Genomic DNA, 20,425 nt, shown 5'->3' on the forward strand with positions numbered 1-20,425 from the left:
TCTCTGAGCTGTTCAATATTTTTACCAAAATCTTAAACGAATCTATAGTATATGCTAACCAAACCTGCAGAAGGCCTGTATCTGGGAAGGAGAGTTAGTTACCGTACTGGGAGACTGAGTTTCACAAAGAATTTAAATGCTTGAAGTTGTTACTTCATTCTAAGAGGATTCGACAGAATATGGGTAACAGTAAAGACCCACATTTGGACATAAAAGAGAACAAGATATTCGCAATCCAGATTAAAACTCTACACATGGTATGTCCAAGGGCTGTTACTCTATCCTAAGCTCCGAGTTACTGTGTCCTGGTTACCGAAACAGACCAAACTACCAATAGACAGTCAGGGAACCGCCTAAGTCAATATTTTTCATTTCAATTCACTCCAACAGATATTTATTGAGCAACTGCTAGATGCCAGGTATAACGTGGAGCCCAGAGATACAAAGAGAAGACACAGCATTGGCTACTGAAGAGTTAACAGCATAGCAGGTGAAAGAGAGGAGAAACAGAGAAAGATGATTAAAAGTGAGAGAATTCTAGCAGTAGGAGAACCTACCAGGTACAGAGATAAGGAAGAGGGAGGCCTTCTCTGTGCAAGTGGGAAAGGGAACGTGGGTGGTGTCCAGTGTGGGGCAGCAGCCCCTCAGGGTGCTACTTCAACGCCAGAGCACCTTCACAGGACAGCTCCAGGATGCTGGGGGAAGGGTCTCTAAGTGATGTCACAGGGAGATAGGTTTGAGGAAATGGGGGACACTCAGCCTGGAGAAAGGTGGCAGACAGAAATGATACCAAGTTCTCCAGGGGAAAGGCTCTCTGACATATTCATGGCTACATCCCCAGTGTCTAGCACAGTGCCTGGTGCATGCTCGTCACACAATAAAACAGGTGATTTCATATAAAAACTTCCAGCTTCTCTTCAAATATTAGAAGACCTGGCAACTCTGGGCCTCCGTGGCTGCATGGACATACCTGGGTGCCCATTTAGGTGGTTCAAGTACTCACAGTTTGCCACGGGGCCTGCTAACTAACTACTGAGAGGCAGACTTCAGCTCAGAGAAAGATGTAAGATCTAAAACTAGAATCGGTGTTTGGGATAACCAGAAATGTCCACACAGAGATGCGATAACAGCCTACCTTAAACACCACCTAGGGAGGACAGTCTCTCAGGTTCCACGTCACCCTGAACGTACTTCCATCATAGAATTTAATCAGTTTTTTAAAACTCTTTTACTACACTCCTCAAATGTTATGAGCATTTTCATACATTTTTAGAAATTAATTTTTTGTCACTGTATCCATCTCACTTAGCACACAGTAGATTCTAAGTGAAGGTTTACTGGACGAACAAATAAACTTACATGAAGTTGGAAGTTGGAAAAGATCATCTTTCTCTTTCTATTCAAAGAATCTCTAACTTTATTTGATTTAGCCTTCCTTTCTCATATAAAGGTAGGCCAAGCAATAGGAAGTAAAACAACGTTTTTTTCTAAAATAATCTTGATAGTCATGCCTACTGGCTGAAAGCCTTCCAGATTTTGGCAAACAGAACGTAAAGAGCCCCGTCTCTGTCTGAAATCCTCGGCCTCTTCGTAAAAGTGCCCAGAAAGGGGGGGGGCCATACTGAGCTTACAGCAATCGGAAGGCACCTGTTCCCAGGAAAGGTCACAGGGTCACACAGTTTGGCATCAAGCAGCCACAGGAAGAGGGGTAGGAGAGGAGAAGAAAGTCATTGGTTGTCCCTCATCCAGCAACGCACACCTCACAGCCTAGAGCTCTAGGTAAAGCCCATTACTCTCTTTTAGTTTTCTTCTTTGAAAAATACCTCTGGTTTAGGAAAAAAATAAAAACAGCCTGTATCTCTGCAAGAGACTTCTACTAGGGAATATACTAGGGTCCCTCCTCAAGGGGACCCCAACTCTATTTCAGTCAAACAGCCGTACGTCAATGAACTGGCAGGGGTCTGGAAACTGCGTGAGAGGTCGTGATGTTCCATCGCCGTGACTCGTGTCTAGTTCTGGGCCCTGAACCTGCAATTTTCCTGGTATATAGATCAAGTAACATTTAAGAGGGCCACCTGACTACTTCATGCCACCACCAATGATCCCTGTGGGTCAAAACATTCTGATTATCACCGCATCCTCATGCCTGTCATAGCAAATGCTCTCACCTAGTCTTTGGCAGCTAAGCTCTGTCACTTGGCCTCCGGAACTCCAGGATCCCATCACCCCCAGTGGAGTCGGAAAACCCACCTCAATGGCAGCATCTCCCACATCACACTCGGCCTACAGAAAAGAGCCGACACAGAGCTTCCCAACCTTGCAGGCACTCCCTCACTAATGTATTTCTCAATGTCTCAATGAAGGGAGAAGCACCTGGCCCTCTCAGGGAATGCAGTAGAGGGTGGGAGTGAGGTGTGTGCAGACGAGGTGATAAATGCACCCCGACATTCCTATCTCAATGAGCTTCTGGAGTCCTTTCTCTGCCGTGCCAGGCAGATTTGGGCATCTCAACCTCATTAAACATAGACTTCCACTGAGTCCCAGTGCTTCCCTGGATTCTCAATCACCAGTGTGCTAGTTGCAACCGCTGATTCCCTAATCCCATCCCAAGATATTTTAAGCCAGTAGATCTGAGATGGGGCCCAGAGGTCTGCCCTAAGCAACCCAGTGATTCAAGACAGGTGATACTCAGAACAATACCCAGGTCTCAAAGCTTAAGGTAAGGCTGCATATGGTTGCCATGCTTGCCGGAAAATATCCAGTTTTCTCAGCAACAACACAACATACATTCTTTTCCAGTAAGACTATAAACCTGGGAAAAGAAAAAATTAAATGTACCCCTCATCTTCTGTTTTTGGTGTCTCAAATGATGGGTTCTCCAACACCTTCCGGGTGACTTTCCACAGCCCGGTTCTAGTTCTCCCGTCTTCCTATATCCCCGTTCATTTTTCTTCTTCTTACCTCCTGCCTTCATTACAGCTCTCATACTTCTAAATGCTTTCCATAGTCTTAGATCATTCAGCCAATAAACAACGACATCTGGTTCTTCTCGTTTTTCCTCTAAGGAGAATCCCTTAGGCCCTTAATCATTTTAGTTGCTCTTCTTTTGCATTCCCTCCAGGACCAGGAATAAATCAGCAACTCGTCATCACTTCATGTATATAAAGAACCAAAGGATGCGTTCCAAGGCACCAATGTAAACAAAAGTGCAGCAGGGAGATGGTGCCCTGAGGCCAAAGCAAAACTCATCCTCACCTGGCTGAGGAAGCTGTAGGGAGGGGTCAGGCAAAAGGGAGCCGGTCAGGAGGAGGCCGTTACAGTCTCTGTTGTCACATAGTATTCAGAGTAGCGACTGCATCAAAGAAAGGGTAAGGAAACTGAGGGCAGGAAGATCAGTGACCACAGAAGGAAGCAAGTCCCAGAAGAAAAATCTTCCAGAAGTGAGGCAATAAATAACAAAAATGAACAGATCAACACCAAATATAATATAGTTAGTTATACCTATAACTGAGCTGTCAATTTTTAGCAAATGTTTTTTTCTTTCAAAGGTATATATGTTTGGGGCTTCCCTGGTGGCGCAGTGGTTGAGAGTCCGCCTGCCGATGCAGGGAACACGGGTTCATGCCCCGGTCCGGGAAGATCCCACATGCCGCAGAGCGGCTGGGCCCGTGAGCCATGGCTGCTGAGCCTGCGCGTCCGGAGCCTGTGCTCCGCAACGGGAGAGGCCACGATAGTGAGAGAGGCCACGATAGTGAGAGAGGCCACGATAGTGAGATGTGTGAGAGCATACCACACACACACACAAAAAATACCCTCATGATACAGAAATATATTCCTCTCATTTTCTATCCCTCCTACACCACCAGACAGACTGTAGCCTAAAGGCTATCTTACATCTAAAGCATATCCTAACAGGCAAGGATGCTAACCTCCTCGTCTTGGGGTTTCTAAGATAAACTTAGTTTGGCATGAAATTTTCAGAGGACTTCTTTTATTCATTTTTCTCTATAAAATCTTTATTGCCTCCAATCACATTTTTCCTTAACTACATCCATCACTGAACATCCTAGACAATCTAGTCAAACATCCTAAACAGTCCTCACTTGTCTCCTATCACAGACTTAGAAAACAGAATTATGTCTTGTAGCAATAGACTATCTCAAAATGAATTCCCATAGAGGTCAAATCAAACCATTTCTTTCAGGTTTTGGGCACAGCGGTTAGAGTTGATTTTCATGGTTGGCATATCATTTGTGACTAGAAGATGCAAACTGATGCAAAAAAACTCTCAAGATCTAAACATTAAAATGTTGCAAATCCTTACAGCTGCACATATTAAGATATTCTATTTTTTAACTCTGACATTTTAAACCAGCCACTTTCACTCATCTGGTTTATATTACCATCAGAGCCTTCAATAAAATAAAACTTTATAGCGAACTAGTAGAATACTATGATTCAACAGCCTAAACCTGGAAAGAGAATTGAGGTCATTTAATTTGCCTTCGCTTCCCCATCATTAACATGGAAAAACCGCTGGTCCTTTCTTGTTGAAGGAAGCTTCTCCTTGCTTCTTGATATGGAATGGCACCGCTAACAATCCAGCAGGAGCTTCTCCTCAAGAGAAAGGGGGGTAGAAAGGAAATAAAATTTTAAAAGCTAAGCACCTTTTATATCAATCAGGACCATTTTTCAAGGTGGGCGTTATGGGCATTACGAGGTTTGGTTCTGTGTCAATTCAGTGTCTACAAAGTGACTTAATGTGCTTCACCTGATTCCACAGTGAAAAACATGTCATGGCCAGTGAAGGATAAAGAAGAAAAATAAAAAAGGTTACTGCTGCAGATTAAGTTTTCACAGATGTTTTGATTCTGCTCTACAACAGTCCAAAAATATTCCTGTGTGTCCTTGGAAATGAGATTATGAAAAGACTGAACAGAAGATTTGACTTGAGACAGAAATTCATTAGAATTCTAAATTCACTTCAAGCAACACAAAGAAATTATTATTTGTATCAGTTAAAGTTTGACCAGAGAAGCAGATCAGGAATGATACAGCAGCAGGAATTTGCTGCAGAGTTTTGACCTTCCACAATCATGGGAACTCCTTACATAGCCTATGCAAGGCTGCTGCTCCTGTGTCTATAACAAGTGGAACGCCAGCAGGGCAGGCATTCGAGAAGGAAGGATGGACTTGAAGTAGGGGAAAGGAAGGAGCGACTGGAACCCACAAAGATTAACTAGAATACACTTCTGTTTCTTGCAGCCTCCTAGGCTCCAACTTTAACTATGGGAGTGGCTTGCAAACAGGCCAGCAGTCTCCACAGTGCTGCACACATACCTGCACTGTGATTCCAAGTAGCTAAAGGAGATCTGGAGAATTCCGGAGGAGCTGCAGAATTAGCTGCTGTTGCACACCAGAGCAGGTTACTCAGCAAGCCTGGGGCAACCAGCATGAGCTGCGACACACCAAACCTACACACACCTTCTGAGTGGGTACATGGCTGAAACAGAACAGGACCCTATGTGGCCTTCCCAGGACAGACCCCACCCCACCCCGATCCCATGTCCTCCGCACGCCTTTTGTCTGTAGAAAATCTTTAGTCAAAGAAAAAATTTAATCAGAGAAGTGAGAAAATGCAGAAGCAAAGGAAAGCAGTCAAACAAGACTAAATAGTTTAGTCATTAAGCAAAGTCAAGGACTTTTAGTTCCTCCTCAAGGGCTATAGATAATATCCTGAGCCATATCTTTTGAGCTGTTTTGTAAATATTGAAACCCCCATCAGGTGGAAGAAGTTAACTACATGATGACCAGACTGTAGCCATCACATAAATTGCCACAATTCCAAGAACTGGCCTCAAAGAAATGGGCACAAACCAACCCTGGGACTGACCCTGTGTTTAAAACAATCAAGATGATGCTGATCAGACCACCACCGCATGACCAAGTTCAAGATGACTGTCAGAGCTGATTGTGCTGTTCCTGTACACGGCCCCCTCCCTCCGCCTATACATCCCTGAAACACCCCTTTAAAAGCTCCTGTCCGCTGATTGTCAGTGGGGAGTTGGACTTTGGACATGGGTCCACCTTCTCCCCCAGTTGTCGCCTCCGAAATAAGCAAACTTTCTTTTCCACCAACCTTTCCTCTCAAGTACTGGCTTTCCAGCGGTGAGCAGTGGGACTGCACTTTCGGGAACATGGCCACTTTGAGACAGGCTGGAACCTGAGACCCTTTGCTGCAGTGCTGCAATGCTTGCACCTGGAGAAACCTCTCCTTGAGCAACAAAATACAAAGAAACTATATGGGACTAAAAATAACTGCTTGCATGCCCAGCTGGGGCAAATTCTGGATAAAACATTCAAAGAGACCAAAAACCCAACTGCCACTTTTGAAGGGCCCTGAGCACAAGCAGGACGCTGCGCACGCCCCCTGCACCGGACACCACCTAATGGGTGGGCAAACCACCTAAGTCACCCCTCTGGCCTGACCCCTGGACACACTCCTACCCTCACCCCATGTAAGGAACAAGCTGGCCCCCCTCTGGAAGCGAGAACAGGCAAGGGAACCTGTTGCTTGTTCTCACTGCCCCCTGCTGCAGCAGGGGCCCCGGTAAAGCCTTGCCTGAATTTGTCTGGCCTCAGTTCAATTTCTGTTGATTAAGGAGGCCAAGAATCCTCGTCGGTAACCACTTCACCTTCACTTTCCAAACCTTGAAGAAATTTCTCCTGTCCAGCCCTTGCCCTGTACAACACAGGAAAGGAATTTCTAAGTCGCAGTTCCAGTTAGCTAAATTGATATGATACAAATCACTGCACCTTCATAAGCTGCCTTCATTTTCCATTGTGCCCTGCCCTCCAAACTGGTAAAAGGAGACATTCTAATAATCCATTTCCTCACTTCAACTGCTGCCCATTTCTTATGTGAGAAAAACTGTGAATAGTCTCTTTCTACACAAGTAAGTACCTTTATAATAACAAGCATTACAGGGACTTCCCCGGTGGTCCAGCGGCTAAGATTCCACCTCAGGGGGCAAAGGTTTGATCCCTGGTCAGGGAACTAAGATCCCCAGTACGGATCTTTGGTGCAGCCAAAAACTTAAAAAGAAGAAAAAAAAAAGCATTACACATCTTTATAAATAAATAAATAAATTTTTTATTGTTTATTCTTAAGGGAATTTCTAGCCGTTAGTATGTGTGACATTCATGCACTAAATCAAAGATAATACTTTTAATAAAAAAATCAGTTTGAGTTTTGCACAGGGAAAAACCCTGTTAAGAAGCTCAAAAGACTACCTATAGAGTAGAAGGAAATATTTACCAACCACATATCTGACAAAGGATTTATATCTAATATGTATAAAGAAACCGCAAAACTCGACATTTAGAAAAAGATCCATTTAGAGAATCAACAAAAAATATGAAGAGAAAGTTTAACAAAGAGGACATACAGAAGGCAAATAGACACATGAAAAAAAATTTAACACCATCAGCCATTAGGGAAATGCTAATTAAAGCCACAACTTCACACCTACCAGAATGGCTACAATAAAAAACAGTGACAATACCAAATCTGGTGAGGAAGCAGAGAAACATACACTGCTGATAGGATGGATGGAAAACAGTTTATCAGTTTCTTAAAAAACTAAACATGCAACTACCATATGACCCAGCAATTGTACTCCTGAACATGTATCCCAGAGAAACAACTACTTATGTTCACATAAAAACCTGTAAATGAATGTTTGTAGTGGCACTATTTGTAATAGCTAAAACCTGGAAACAACCCAGAAGTCCTTTAACAGATGAATAACTAAACACACTGTGATACATGCATTCAATGGAGTATTACTGAGCAATAAAATGGAATGAAATACTGATACATGCAACAATCTGAATAAACTCCAGAGAATTATTCCGAGTGCAAAAAAGTCTCAAAGTTTACACTCTGTATGGTTCTAAATAGAACATTCTTGAAATGACAAAATTACATAGAGATGGAGTACATATTAGTAGCTGTTATCAATTAGGTGTCTATAGCTATGATAGGAAAACATGAAGGCTCTTTGTGATAGAACTATTCTATATCTTGACTGAGATGGTAGGCTCACATGATAAAACTGCATAGACTAAATATACATTCAACAAGAAGAAAAAGAATATATGTAAAACTGATGAAACCTGAATAAAAACTGTGGATTGTATCTATGTCAACCCCCTGGTTGTGACTGTGTACTATAGTTATGCAAGATGTTACCACCAGGGAAAATGGATAAAGGATATGACGGATTTCTATATTATTACTTACAGTTGCATGGGAATGTACAATTATCTCAAAATTCAACGTGTTTTTTAAAAAATGGGTTTGCAAAGCCAGATAAAGACACTACAAGAAAAGAAAAGTATAGGCCAATTTCCCTGATGAACACAGATGTAAAAATCCACAACAAAATCCTAGCAAACCAAATTCAACGACACATTAAAAAAAATCATACACCATGATGGCTTTTATCACTGGGGTGCCAAGGCTTTTATCACTGGGGTGCCAAGATGGCTCAACATACGCAAGTCAGTTAATGTGATACACTACATTAACAAAGTGAACAATAAAGATCACATGATCATCGTAAATAGATGCAGAAAAAAACATCTGATGAAATTCAACACACTTTAATGGTAAAAAACTCTCAACAAACTAGGTTTATAGGAAATTTACCTCAACATAATAAAGAACATTTATGAATAGGCCACAGCTAACATCATATTCAACAGTGAAAAACTGAAAATTTTCCTCCTAAGATCAGGAACAAGGCATGAATGCCCACGCTTGTCATTTCTATTCAGCATAGAACTGGAAGTCCTAGGTAGAGCAATTAGGCAAGGAAAATAAATAAAAGATATCTAAATCAGAAAGGAGGAAGTAGAATTATCACTGTTTACAGATGACATGATCTTATATGCAGAAACCCTAAAGATGCCACCAAAAATCTATCAGAACTAATACACAAATTCAGTAAAGTTGCAGGATACAAAAATCAGCGTACAAACATCAGCCATATTTCTATACACTAAGAATGAACTATCCAAAATTAAGAAAACAATCTCATTTACTATAGCATCAAAAAGAATCAAATACTTAGGAATAAACTTAAACAAAGAGATGAAAAATGTATACACTTACAACTACAAATCACTGATGAGAGAAATTAAAGACACAAATAAATGGAAAGACATCCGATGTTCATGAATGGGAAGACTTGATATTGTTAAAATGTCCATATCACCCAAAGCCATCTACAGATTCAATGTAATCCCTATCAAAATCCCAAGGCATTTTTTACAGAAAAAGAAAAAAATCATAAATTTCATACTGACCACAAAAGAACCTGAATAGATCAAGAAGAACAAAGCTAAAGGTACCACACTTCCTGACTGCAAAATATATTCCAATGTTACAGTAATTAAAACAGTACAGTACTGGCATAAAAACAGACATATAGACCAATGGAAAAGAATAGAGAAATTAACCCACATATATGTGTCAATTGATCTTTAACAAGGGTTCCAAGAATACACAACGGGGAAAGTACAGTCTCTTCAATAAATGGTATTGGGAAAACTGGTTATCCACATGCAAAAGAATGAAACTAGACCCTTATCTTACAACATACACAAAAATCAACCCAAAAATGTATCAAAAATTTATATGTAAGACCTGAAACTATAAAACTCCTAGAAGAAAAACACGGGAAAAACTTCATGATGTTAGGTTTGGCAGTGGTTTCTTAGATGTGATAACAAAAGTACAAACAATAAAAGCAAAATTAGACAAGTGGGACTACATCAAACCATAAAGCCTTTGCACAGCAAAGGAAACAAATCAACAGAGTGAAAAGGCAACCTACAGAAGAGGAGAAAATATGTGCAAACCAAATATCTGATATGTTGTTAATATCTAAAATACATAAGGAATTCCTACAACTTAAAGCAGAAGAAATTAAATAACCTGATTTTAGAATGGGCAAAGAACTTGAATAGACATTTTTCCAAAGAAGACATACAAATGGCCAATAGGTACTTGGAAAGATGCTTACATCACTAATCATCAAAATCTAATCATGCAAATCATGCACTAATCATGCAAATCAAAACCACAATGAGTTATCACCTCACTCCTGTTAGGTTGGCTTTTATGAAAAAAAAGAGGTAAGCATTGGCAAGGATGTGAAGAATTTGGAACCCTTGTACACTATTGGCTAGAAAGTAAAATGGTGCAGCCACCATGGAAAACAGGATAGAGCTTTCTCAAAAAATTAAAAATACAATTACCATATGATTCAGCAATCCTACTTCTGGGTATATATCCAAAAGAATTGAAATCGGGATCTTGAAGAGATATATGCACTCCCGTGTTCACTGCATTATTCACAATAACCAAGATATAAAAACAACCTAAGTGTCTATCGTTAGATGAATGGATAAAGAAAAGTGATATATATACACGATGTAATATTATTCAGCCTTAAAAAGGAGGAAATCCTGCAATGTGCAACAACATGGAAGAACTTGGAGAGCATTACGCTACGTGAAATAAGCCAGTCGCAGAAGTCCACTTATGTGAGGTACCTAAAGTAGTCAAACTCATAGAAATAGATAGTAAAATGGTGGTTGCCAAGGGCAGGATGAGAGGAGAGGGGCACCAAGAGTTACTGTTCAACAGGTATATAGTTTCAATTATACTAGAGGAATAAGTGCTACAGAGCGGCTGTACAACATTATAGCTGACAATACTGTATTGTGCACTTAAAAATTTAAGATGGCAGATCTCGTTAGGTGTTCTTACAACAAAATTAATCATTAATTAATTGAATGGTTTTCAAGTCTCAAAATTTCTGCTCAAACAAGCTTAAGATACAGTTAAGATAGTTTGAATATATTTCAAAGGCCACTTTGTGTTTTCACCGATTACCTAAAATAAAAATCATTAAAGTCATGATCTATGTAAAGTTCCTAGGCCAATGCTTGGTTCACACTGAATAGTTAATAAATGTGATTTTCTGTCCTTCCTTACAACAATCTTCAGAGTTGTGTGGGCCTAACATCGTTAACGGCGTCCCTTATACATGCCCATCCTCACGCTATTGCGCTGGAAGATGCAGTTTCACCTCAGGTGACTGATGAGAAAGCCTCCACATCTTATTCGAATCAATGCCTGTGAGTACAGAAAGGTTAGTTAAATTTCTCTTTCTGAAGAGGCACTATTACTTTCCAGTTAGTGCACCCTAGACTTGTAACTCAATCTCGAAAAAAAAAGGTATATCTTACACAGCCAGTAAGACACACTCTGCAAAGAGCAATGCATCTTAGCAACCAGGCTGCTTTTTATAACCAGTGAGCATCATAAATGAAGAGGTGCCCCCTGCCCCCTCAATTCTCCTTCTCCTTTGCCCCTGTTCTGCACAACCGCCTGCTTTCCTCTTCATCAACGGCCTTGCCTCACTGTCTACTCCTTTCCTCCCCTTCTCTCTCTTCTGTCCCTGCCACCTCCTGCACGAATTAAAAAAAAATTTTTTTTTTAGAAAGTCAAGAAGTGAAGACACTCTTCCCCACCCTCCACCAAGTGGGCACAGGCATTTGACCCTGATCTTTGTACATGGAAAAAGCTCAGAGGAGGGACCTAGATGGTCTCCGTGGCTGTTATAAGCCCAGCACACCTCATGCTGTGAGCTACCACACCTTAAGCTAATCAACAAACCTCTGTAATAAATGAAAAAGCAGGTCAATTTAGAAGTTATACACATATCGTGCCATCTAAGAATGTGCCATTTTAAGAAACATTTAGGGAAAAAACGGACTGAGCAACTTAGTAGCTGAGATTATCTTTCAGCTGAAAAACAAAACCGCTTTCCAAAAGGATAAATGTTTATAAAATACTCTCTTCAGAGTCAAATGTGCTATTTCCTCACCCGCCTTAAAACATTCAACTTTCAGTTGAAGAATTAAGTACAATCGCTCTGGTTTCCTTTTCTAAGTTATCAGCCACCTGTCAAGAGACCTCGGCCTCCCGGCCTGGGCAGGCTTTTCAAGCTGTTTACCCTGTCTCGAATGACCAGTACCACAAAGACGGGTTCATATTACACCCGTTGGAAAATGCTTAAAACGCTGATGTTACTGAACCAATATTATTTCAACAGTTCTGTCCAGCACATTTTAAGCTTAAATGCTGAGCCAAATTATAAGGAGCTGAGTCAAGCTCATGACGCGCGAGCCAGCACTCCCCTGGCATCAGCCTTTCTCCCCTTCCACCTGAAGCTAGCCGTCTTTTAAATTCAAGAAAATACTCCAGCCCGCAAAACCCTGGCGTTCTCCCGATTCCCTTTGCACCTTATTCACACTTGAAATGCTGAATCATGACTCCGAGATTGTAAAAGAAACACTACTTCAACTGGGACGCCAGGACCCCCAGAGGATCCCACGCTTTCCTGCCTTCCTTTGCACCTTTTAAAGTCTAAATCTGGAGCCCTTCCCGAAGATCGGCGAGGCTCCAGGAGCAGCCAAGTCTGCAGGTCGGGAGAGCGCCTCTGCCCGCTGTGCTGCTCCTCCCCAAACCCACGCAAGCCCTGGCAGCTCCCGACTCCCAAGGAGCTGACACACTCCCCGTCCGCACAGCTCACCAGCAGCCGCCGAGAAACCCCCAACTTCGAAGCTTCACCACCACAGCCACCCGCCCGGAGCTCGTTGGGCCCGCGCTGGTCTCATTTGGCCACCGTACCACGGGGGTGAGCTGCGCGGAGGCGGGTGGGCTCCACCAGACCCCTCCCAGCCCTGGCCCCAGAGACCAGCCCGCCCAGAGTGCAGACTCTCGAGAAACTCAATTCCAAGTCCCGGCCCGCGCCTCCTGAACCGCCCCGGGAGCCCCAAGCAGCCGGGCGGAGGACCACTGAGCAGAGGAGCGTGGGCAGCCTGGAGAGGAGGGAGGCGTGGAGGGGAAGGGGCGGCGAGAAAAGAAACGGCCCCCAAGCCAGTCCCGCAACTTCTCCCAGCCCGGGTTGGGGCTGAGGAGAAACGGCGGCGGCCGCGAGCAAGGGGTGAGGGACTCACTTGAAGGTGAGGACGCAGAGCGGCCGGTAGGACTTGTGGCTGGTGTTCTCGGCCATGCCCTTGCCCCAGAAGTCGTTGGAGAAGATGCCCCAGCGCAGCGGGGCGCCGGGCCGCACGTCGGGGTTGTTGACGATCGCCCACACGTCGTCGTGCACGAACTCGCCCTGCAGGGAGCGGCCGTAGCACAGGCAGCTCGCCCCGACCAGCAGCGCCGCGGCCCCAGGCGCCGAAAGTCCGCAGCCCCGCCGCCTGGAGGGCGCGCGGTCCCCGCCGCCGCCTCGGGCAGAGCTTGTCACTACCATCGCGCCGCTGCCGCTGCCCTGGCCTCTCCCGGGCGTCTGGCATCGTCCCCAGCCGGGGACCGGGCGGCGCGCGGCGGCTGCCCGGAGGTGGGCTCGGGCATAGTCGGCGGCAGCTGGACCTGCCGCTAGCGCCCCGCGCTCCGCCGCCGCCTGCGCCGCCGAGTTGGCCCAGCTGCAAATAAACAGCAGTCCCCCCGCCTCCCCTGGCCATCGCCACCTCCTCCGCCCCACTGCGCATGCCCCGCTCTCAATCGCCTCCACCCCCCAATCCCGGGACCGGCGCCGCTTTCGCCCCCATGTCCCGCACCCTCCCCCCGCGCCCCGGCTGGTTGCGCGCTCAGCCCGCGGGCGCAGCGGCGCCGGGCGGCGAGAGTCAGCGCTCAGGTGGAGCGGGGTCGCCGCGCGGGGCTACCCGGAGCGGCGGGGAAGGGGCATCCGAGATGCTCTCCGCCTCCCAACATGTACCCCAGAAGGGTCCGGGGAGGGCCTCCTGGTGGGCACCTCCAGGCCCCGGGCCAGGACGGGCTTAGCAAAGTGCTCAGCCTGAACCCCCCGCCCGCCCTCAGGGAGGGAGCAGTGGCTGCCGCCGCCCGGGACGTCCCCGGCTTTTCAGCACCCCGGACAACAGCAGGGGCGGCCCGCGGGCCACGCTCTCCCGCCCCGCTTCGCGCTCGCGTCCCGTCGTCCCCTCCACGGTCTCCTTCCCGGGCTTTCGGTCCCCACCGCCCCGCGACCAGAGGTTGCAGCCTCCGGGGGTGGAAACCGCAGGGAAATGGAGCCTCTGAAGCATCTTTCTGAAAACCGAGCGAGGGTCTCCCTGGCGGGGGCGTCTCCTGCCCGCCCTGCCCAGGTTTGTTCCGAGGAGCCATCGGCTGTTTTCCTTTACCGCCCATTGCTCTGCTCACCCTTATAAAGTCTCAGGTTCGATTTTTGGTTTGGGTTTGGGCTCCGAATTGGCTTCTGAAACATTCCTCCTCGTTTTGTTTTTTACTACGGTTCTTACAACAATCTGGGAGATGCCAAGCAAATTACTTTTTCTTCCCATCTAAGTGGGTCACTTGGGTCTGATTATTTCCTACGCTGTGAGCGTGTTTGAACTCTTCCTGCTAAGTCAATACGATTTAAAACAAAAACAAAAAACCAAACTGCTTTAAGGCCTCTGGCTTTGGCTTCCCATCTTCCAGTTTTTCTGAACGGTTGTTTTCTTTTTTAAAAAATACTAATTATAATATGTAAATAAGCTAAGTATACCGTTGAGATGAGGATCAGTAGAATTTGTCCAGGTTTGAAAAATCTGTTAACTCTTTGAGGCCCTTGTAAATTTCTATTGCTGTGTGTCATTGAAGTTACCTGGAATCTGATGCATCCAGATAGAGAAACTTAAAATATATACAAAATTCGCCATATTATTATCATCCTTCCAAAATCCTTAAGAGTTTTGATGATCTAAAAAAAAAAAAAAGAGAGTAGAAAAAAAGGCAGAAATCACTCTTACACTCACTGAATGTTTTTGTGACTCTTTAGGGCACCAATTTATTTATTAAAAAATTTAAGATATATCTGAGCAGTTGAAAACTCAATGAAATAAGACGAATATATTCCAAGTCAGGATGTTTTTATCCGTTTCACTTTTTTTTTAGTGACTTAGAAATTAGTGACTGAGAAATGTATTCATCCTTGCATCAAAACTTTTTAACCCTGGGTAGCTTTCATATCCAGACCCTACACACACCTGTGTCAACCATCTCCCCAAAGAACACACTACAGCCTTTCTTCTTCACCTGCCCATTAACTTAATAAAAATATACGAAAGTATATGTTGTGCTACAATATGCTAAGTACTGGGCTGGATGACCAAAGCTGCTCAAATTGTGTACGTGTGTAAGTGTGTGTGTGTAAGATTAATACCATAAAAGTCTAACAACCTTCTGAGTTAACAGCTGACTAAGACAGTGAATTTGTCCTTGCTGAAATGATAGTAGGTGTAATAAGCCAATGTATCAGTCCTTACCTACAATTAATAGAGGCTTTCTTGAGACAATATCTTACTCCCAAAGAGTGCCTCTAATTGTAGATTTTTAAAGAGAACAGGCCTTTTCTCCCTTAAATCACCCTTGTGGGAGGCACAGCTTGCCCACCCTGTTCTGTTCTGAGTTGTTATCTTTTTTAGAAGAAAACACTTATCAGAATTCTCCATGACAATAGAGAGAAATGAAGAAGGACAAAGCTGGACTCCAAAAAGACAATAAAAGGGAGCAAAGAGGAAGGAAACCTCTAAGTAGGATTCCAGGTTTCTGAGCACAGAGAGTTTCATCAAGATTGGCTGTAGACTGACTGGCATCTCCATTCTATTTAGTTCGGATGATGAATTTGGGATGAATGTACTTTAAAATAATGAGATACCTCAAGTCCTCTCAAGGACAAAGTAATAAGTAACTAATTTTTAAAAGTAAACAGTTCCTACCACATGACCCAGCAATCCCACTACCGGGCATATACCCTGAGAAAAACATCACTCAAAAAGAGTCATGTACCACAATGTTCACTGCAGCACTATTTACAATAGCCAGGACATGGAAGCAACCTAAGTGTCCATCGACAGATGAATGGATAAAGAAGATGTGGCACATATATACAATGGAATATTACTCAGCCATAAAAACAAACGAAATTGAGGTATTTGTAGTGAGGTGGATGGACCTAGAGTCTGTAATACAGAGTGAAGTAAGTCAGAACGAGAAAAACAAATACTAACAAATACTATATATGTATGCTAACACATATATATGGAATCTAAAAAAAAAAAAAAAATGGTTCTGATGAACCTAGGGGCAGGACAGGAATAAAGACACAGACATAGAGAATGGACTTGAGGACACGGGGTCGGGGAAGGGTAAGCTGGGACAAAGTGAGAGAGTATCATTGACATATATACACTACCAAATGTAAAATAGATAGCTAGTGGGAAGCAGCTGCATAGCACAGGGAGATCAACTTGGTGCTTTGTGACCAGCTAGAGGGGTGGGATAGGGAGGGTGGGAGGGAGATGCAAGGGGGAGGGGATATGGGGATATATGTATACATAGAGCTAATTCACTTTGTTACAAAGCAGAAACTAACAGCATTGTAATACAATTATACTCCAGTAAAGATGTTAAAAAAATAATAAAAAAAATAAAAGTAAACCATTCCTTTGCAGCCCCATCATTTCTTGATCCAATACGGTTCTGTGTTACAGAAAAATAGTGTAAAAGTATTGATGTCAGAGAGAGAAGGTCTACACTGATATGCCACCTCATTATCCCTCTGCTTAAGGTGTAAAGCACTCACCTTGCCTAACAAAGAGGCCCCAAAGCAAATTAAGTTAATTCTTGTTACTTTGTCTCTGATTATTTTTAAAGGCTTTGTAATTAGAACAATACTACCTTCTAAGACACCTTTTGTCCCCTCAGAGCAATTTAAAACATAAATTATTATGAAGGGCTTCTCTGAGGCTCATACAAATTAATGTGGACCATAACTCTGAAAGAAATTGGGACACAACTAAAAATAAATCAAGGGCAAGTAGATAATTTAATAAAACAAATTTCAAATTACTGCCCACTGCAATTTCAGCCCAATACACCCTGTTCAGGTACCAGGATATAAAGAAACTGTTGACTGAAGTAAAAACTCACAATGTGAGAGCTGTGGGTTTTGTTTTGTTTGGTTTGGTTTGCGGTATGCGGGCCTCTCGCTGTTGTGGCCTTTTCTGTTGCGGAGCACAGGCTCCGGATGAGCAGGCTCAGCGGCCATGGCTCACGGGCCCAGCTGCTCCGCGGCATGTGGGATTTTCCCGAACCGGGGCACGAACCCGTGTCCCCTGCATCGACAGGCGGACTCTCAACCACTGCACCACCAGGGAAGCCCTGGGTTTTAGTTTTATTTGGGGACTTGCTGAGGACTATAGCCTCTCAGATAGTTCTGAGTAATTGCTCGGAAAAGCTGGTGGGGAGGTCTGCATACATGTGATTTTGGCAAAGAAGTATGTGCTGAAGTAAGTCAGACAGAGAAAGACAAATATCATATCATATTGCTTATATGTGGAATCTAAAGAAATGGTACAAATGAACCTATTTACAAAACAGAGGTTGAGATGTAGGAAACAAACTTGTGGTTACCAGGGAAGAAAGGGGACCGTGGAGGGATAAACTGGGATATTGGGATTGACATATACACACTACTATATGTAGAATATTTAACTAATAAGGACCTACTGAACAGCACAGGGAACTCTATTCAATACTCTGTAATGACCTATATGGGAATTGAATCTAAAAAGGAGCGGATATATGTGTATGTTTAACTGACTCACTTTTCTGTACAGCAGAAGCTAACAAAGCATTGTAAATCAATACTATGCTTCAATAACATTAGAAAAAAATAAAAATTAAAAGGCATCGGGCTTCCCTGGTGGCGCAGTGGTTGGGAGTCCGCCTGCCGATGCAGGGGACACGGTTCGTGCCCCGGTCCGGGAAGATCCCACATGCCGTGGGGCGGCTGGGCCCGTGAGCCATGGCTGTTGAGCCGGCGCGTCTGGAGCCTGTGCTCCGCGGTGGGAGAGGCCACATTGGTGAGAGGCCAGCGTACCGCAAAAAAAAAAAAAAAAAAAAAAATTAAAAGGCATCAATTAAAAAAAAAAAAGGAGTACGTGCAATCAAGCACAGATCTTTGTAGAAGGTTACTGCTAGTCACAAGAAACAGGTATCTCAGTTAATGTTTTTAGTGCTTTTCTAAGTATGGGGAGATGCAAGAATCTTGGTTCACTGAATGTTCTCCTGAAAATATCTAACTTTCTGAGGGCTTGTTCTGCCAGTTTTCCCAGAACACAGAGTGCCTCATCCTGAACTTCACCCTGAATTCCTCTCAAGGTGAATTGTAGGTCAGAGACTATAGTGGCTAACGACTTGATTTTTTTGTAGAACTGGATGGTGGGCAACATTCTTTAGTTGGCAGGACAAATGCAATGTTACAAGACAGAAATTCAGGAAAAGTGCTAATAACATAATTTACATCAAAAAATAAATTCTTGTTTAATTATTTAACTATTACCTGTTCTTGAAGAAAATACAGAGACATAGGGGGGAAAAAAAGGAAATTGAAATATACCTACCACTCCACCCGTTGGGCCATGGCAAGATAGGCAACATGCACTCTAAGAAGCTACCCAGCACCTGGCAGGGCAAATATTGGAGTCTGGGATGCCACGTGAGCTGAGCAATGGCTGCGCCCAGACCTGGGTCCTGACTGGTGGCAGCAGCGGTGGCAGCAGCCTCAGGAGAGAGGAGGGGCTGGCTCCTAGTGAGGGTAAACTGGCTTTCCCTTTCATCCCCAGAACTTGTCTCTGTGGCATCTGCACAGAATTAAAACGAAAGAATATAAAACATTACCTGTGATCTTGCAATTTCTGGCTCTCAGGCAATAAATGTTGTCAACAAATTACTACAAGACAAAAGCATACACATGTACATTGCAATAAAGCACATGAAGTGCTTACTAGACTTCAGAGTCTACAATCTCTAGTTTTGAAAACTGCCACAACATTGGAAAGCATATATCCACAGTCTTAGAAATGGAAATTAAAATGTAAGATTATTGTACACAACAGAAAAACAATATTTTCATATGAATGAAATTTTAATTGCATACATTTTTAGTTTACATTTTAATTATATACAAATCAAAAAGTCACTTTTAGTTTCTTGTACAACTTCCACAATCTACAGGAAATGTCAGAGGAAACACTAAAATGCCATTGTATAAATTTACATTTAAAATTAAATTCAGACTTACAATAAACTGATTTGTATGAAGAGTTAATTTTTTTAGAAAAATTATTCTATCAGAATCATCAGCTCTAGAAATACTATATTTTGAAATAATTTATCAGAAATTTATCCCAGTGTTGTCACAGCCTATAAAATATTCTTAACAGCTCTAGTAATAGTTGGATCAACAGAAAGATGCTTCTCAAAATTAAAGAGTATCCAAAAAAGTCTTGATTCATAGCATTTGCTGAATTTCACAGCGTAAATATTCTAACCACAGTCAATTTCATGCTACCATCACTGAACACAGAGATGGGAAGAGATGCATGACATTCTATAGAATTTTCACCATATAGATACAGTAGATGTAGATGGGATGAAGAGTATATTAACAGTAAAATAATTAGAAAATGATGAGTTTTGAACATTTATTATCTTTGTGTTTAATTTATGTAAGTGTATATAACTAAACTTTTTATAATGGCTGTGTTTAACAACCAGCTTACAAAATTCTTAAATATTTAACAATTAGTTTTTGTGAACTAGTGTGAACTGACTCTGGCACACTTTCAGATGAAATAAGATTGGCCCACTATTGGTATTATTATTTTAAATTTCAGTGGTAAGTATGGGCAAGGGCAGGGAGGTCATTTATACTTGTGTAGTGAGGAATTAACCTTACCTAAAGAGGTCTGGCCTTTACCCTGGGCTACTAGGAGATAATTTTTAGGCCCCTGGAGTATCCTGACTGTCAGGAGGGTCTTTGCTGAGGGCTTTGGGCACCAGACAGCCAAACAATGCAGTTTATGATGGGAGCTTGGGTCACGGAGTATCAGTTCTGACCTTGAAGATATTAGCCTGACCTCTGGGAGGGGCTGATGCCCATAGGTCAGCGATACAGGCAGTATGTGATGAGCCCCAATAAAAACTCTAGGTACCAAAGGCTTGAGTGAGCTTCCCTGGTTGGCAGTCGATGTGCATATTGTCACACATTAATGGCAGGAGTGTGACGTGTCCTGGCTTCACGGAGAGAAGAAAACAGGAGCTCCATTTGGTGTTTCTCCTGGACTCTGTCCTGTTCGCTTCTTTCTTGGCTTATTTCTATCTGCATCCTTTCCCTGTAATAATCCAGAACTGTTGAGTATAACAGTTTTCAGTGAGTTCTGTGAATCCTCTTGCAAATTATTGAAATTGGGGGGTAGTTTTGGGAACCCCCCC

General features: G+C 43.2%; 1 protein-coding gene and 1 long non-coding RNA gene across 2 annotated transcripts in view; one reads left to right on the top strand and one right to left on the bottom strand.

Moving 5' to 3' along the window:
* Window positions 1–13,555, bottom strand: part of TMTC1 (transmembrane O-mannosyltransferase targeting cadherins 1) — a 257,619-nt gene extending 244,064 nt beyond the window's left edge. The window contains exon 1 of the mRNA XM_060024531.1: window positions 13,099–13,555. Within this exon, the coding sequence (XP_059880514.1) occupies window positions 13,099–13,400 (302 nt within the window). The 5' untranslated portion in view covers window positions 13,401–13,555. The remainder of the gene's footprint in view (window positions 1–13,098) is intronic.
* A 652-nt stretch (window positions 13,556–14,207) lies between these two features.
* LOC132434472 (uncharacterized) overlaps window positions 14,208–20,425 on the top strand; it is a 46,846-nt gene continuing 40,628 nt past the window's right edge. Inside the window, exon 1 of the long non-coding RNA XR_009521309.1 lies at window positions 14,208–14,250. This is a non-coding gene — a long non-coding RNA (uncharacterized lncRNA). The remainder of the gene's footprint in view (window positions 14,251–20,425) is intronic.

Source organism: Delphinus delphis, chromosome 11 (assembly GCF_949987515.2).
Source record: "Delphinus delphis chromosome 11, mDelDel1.2, whole genome shotgun sequence".
NCBI classification, from domain to species: domain Eukaryota; kingdom Metazoa; phylum Chordata; class Mammalia; order Artiodactyla; family Delphinidae; genus Delphinus; species Delphinus delphis.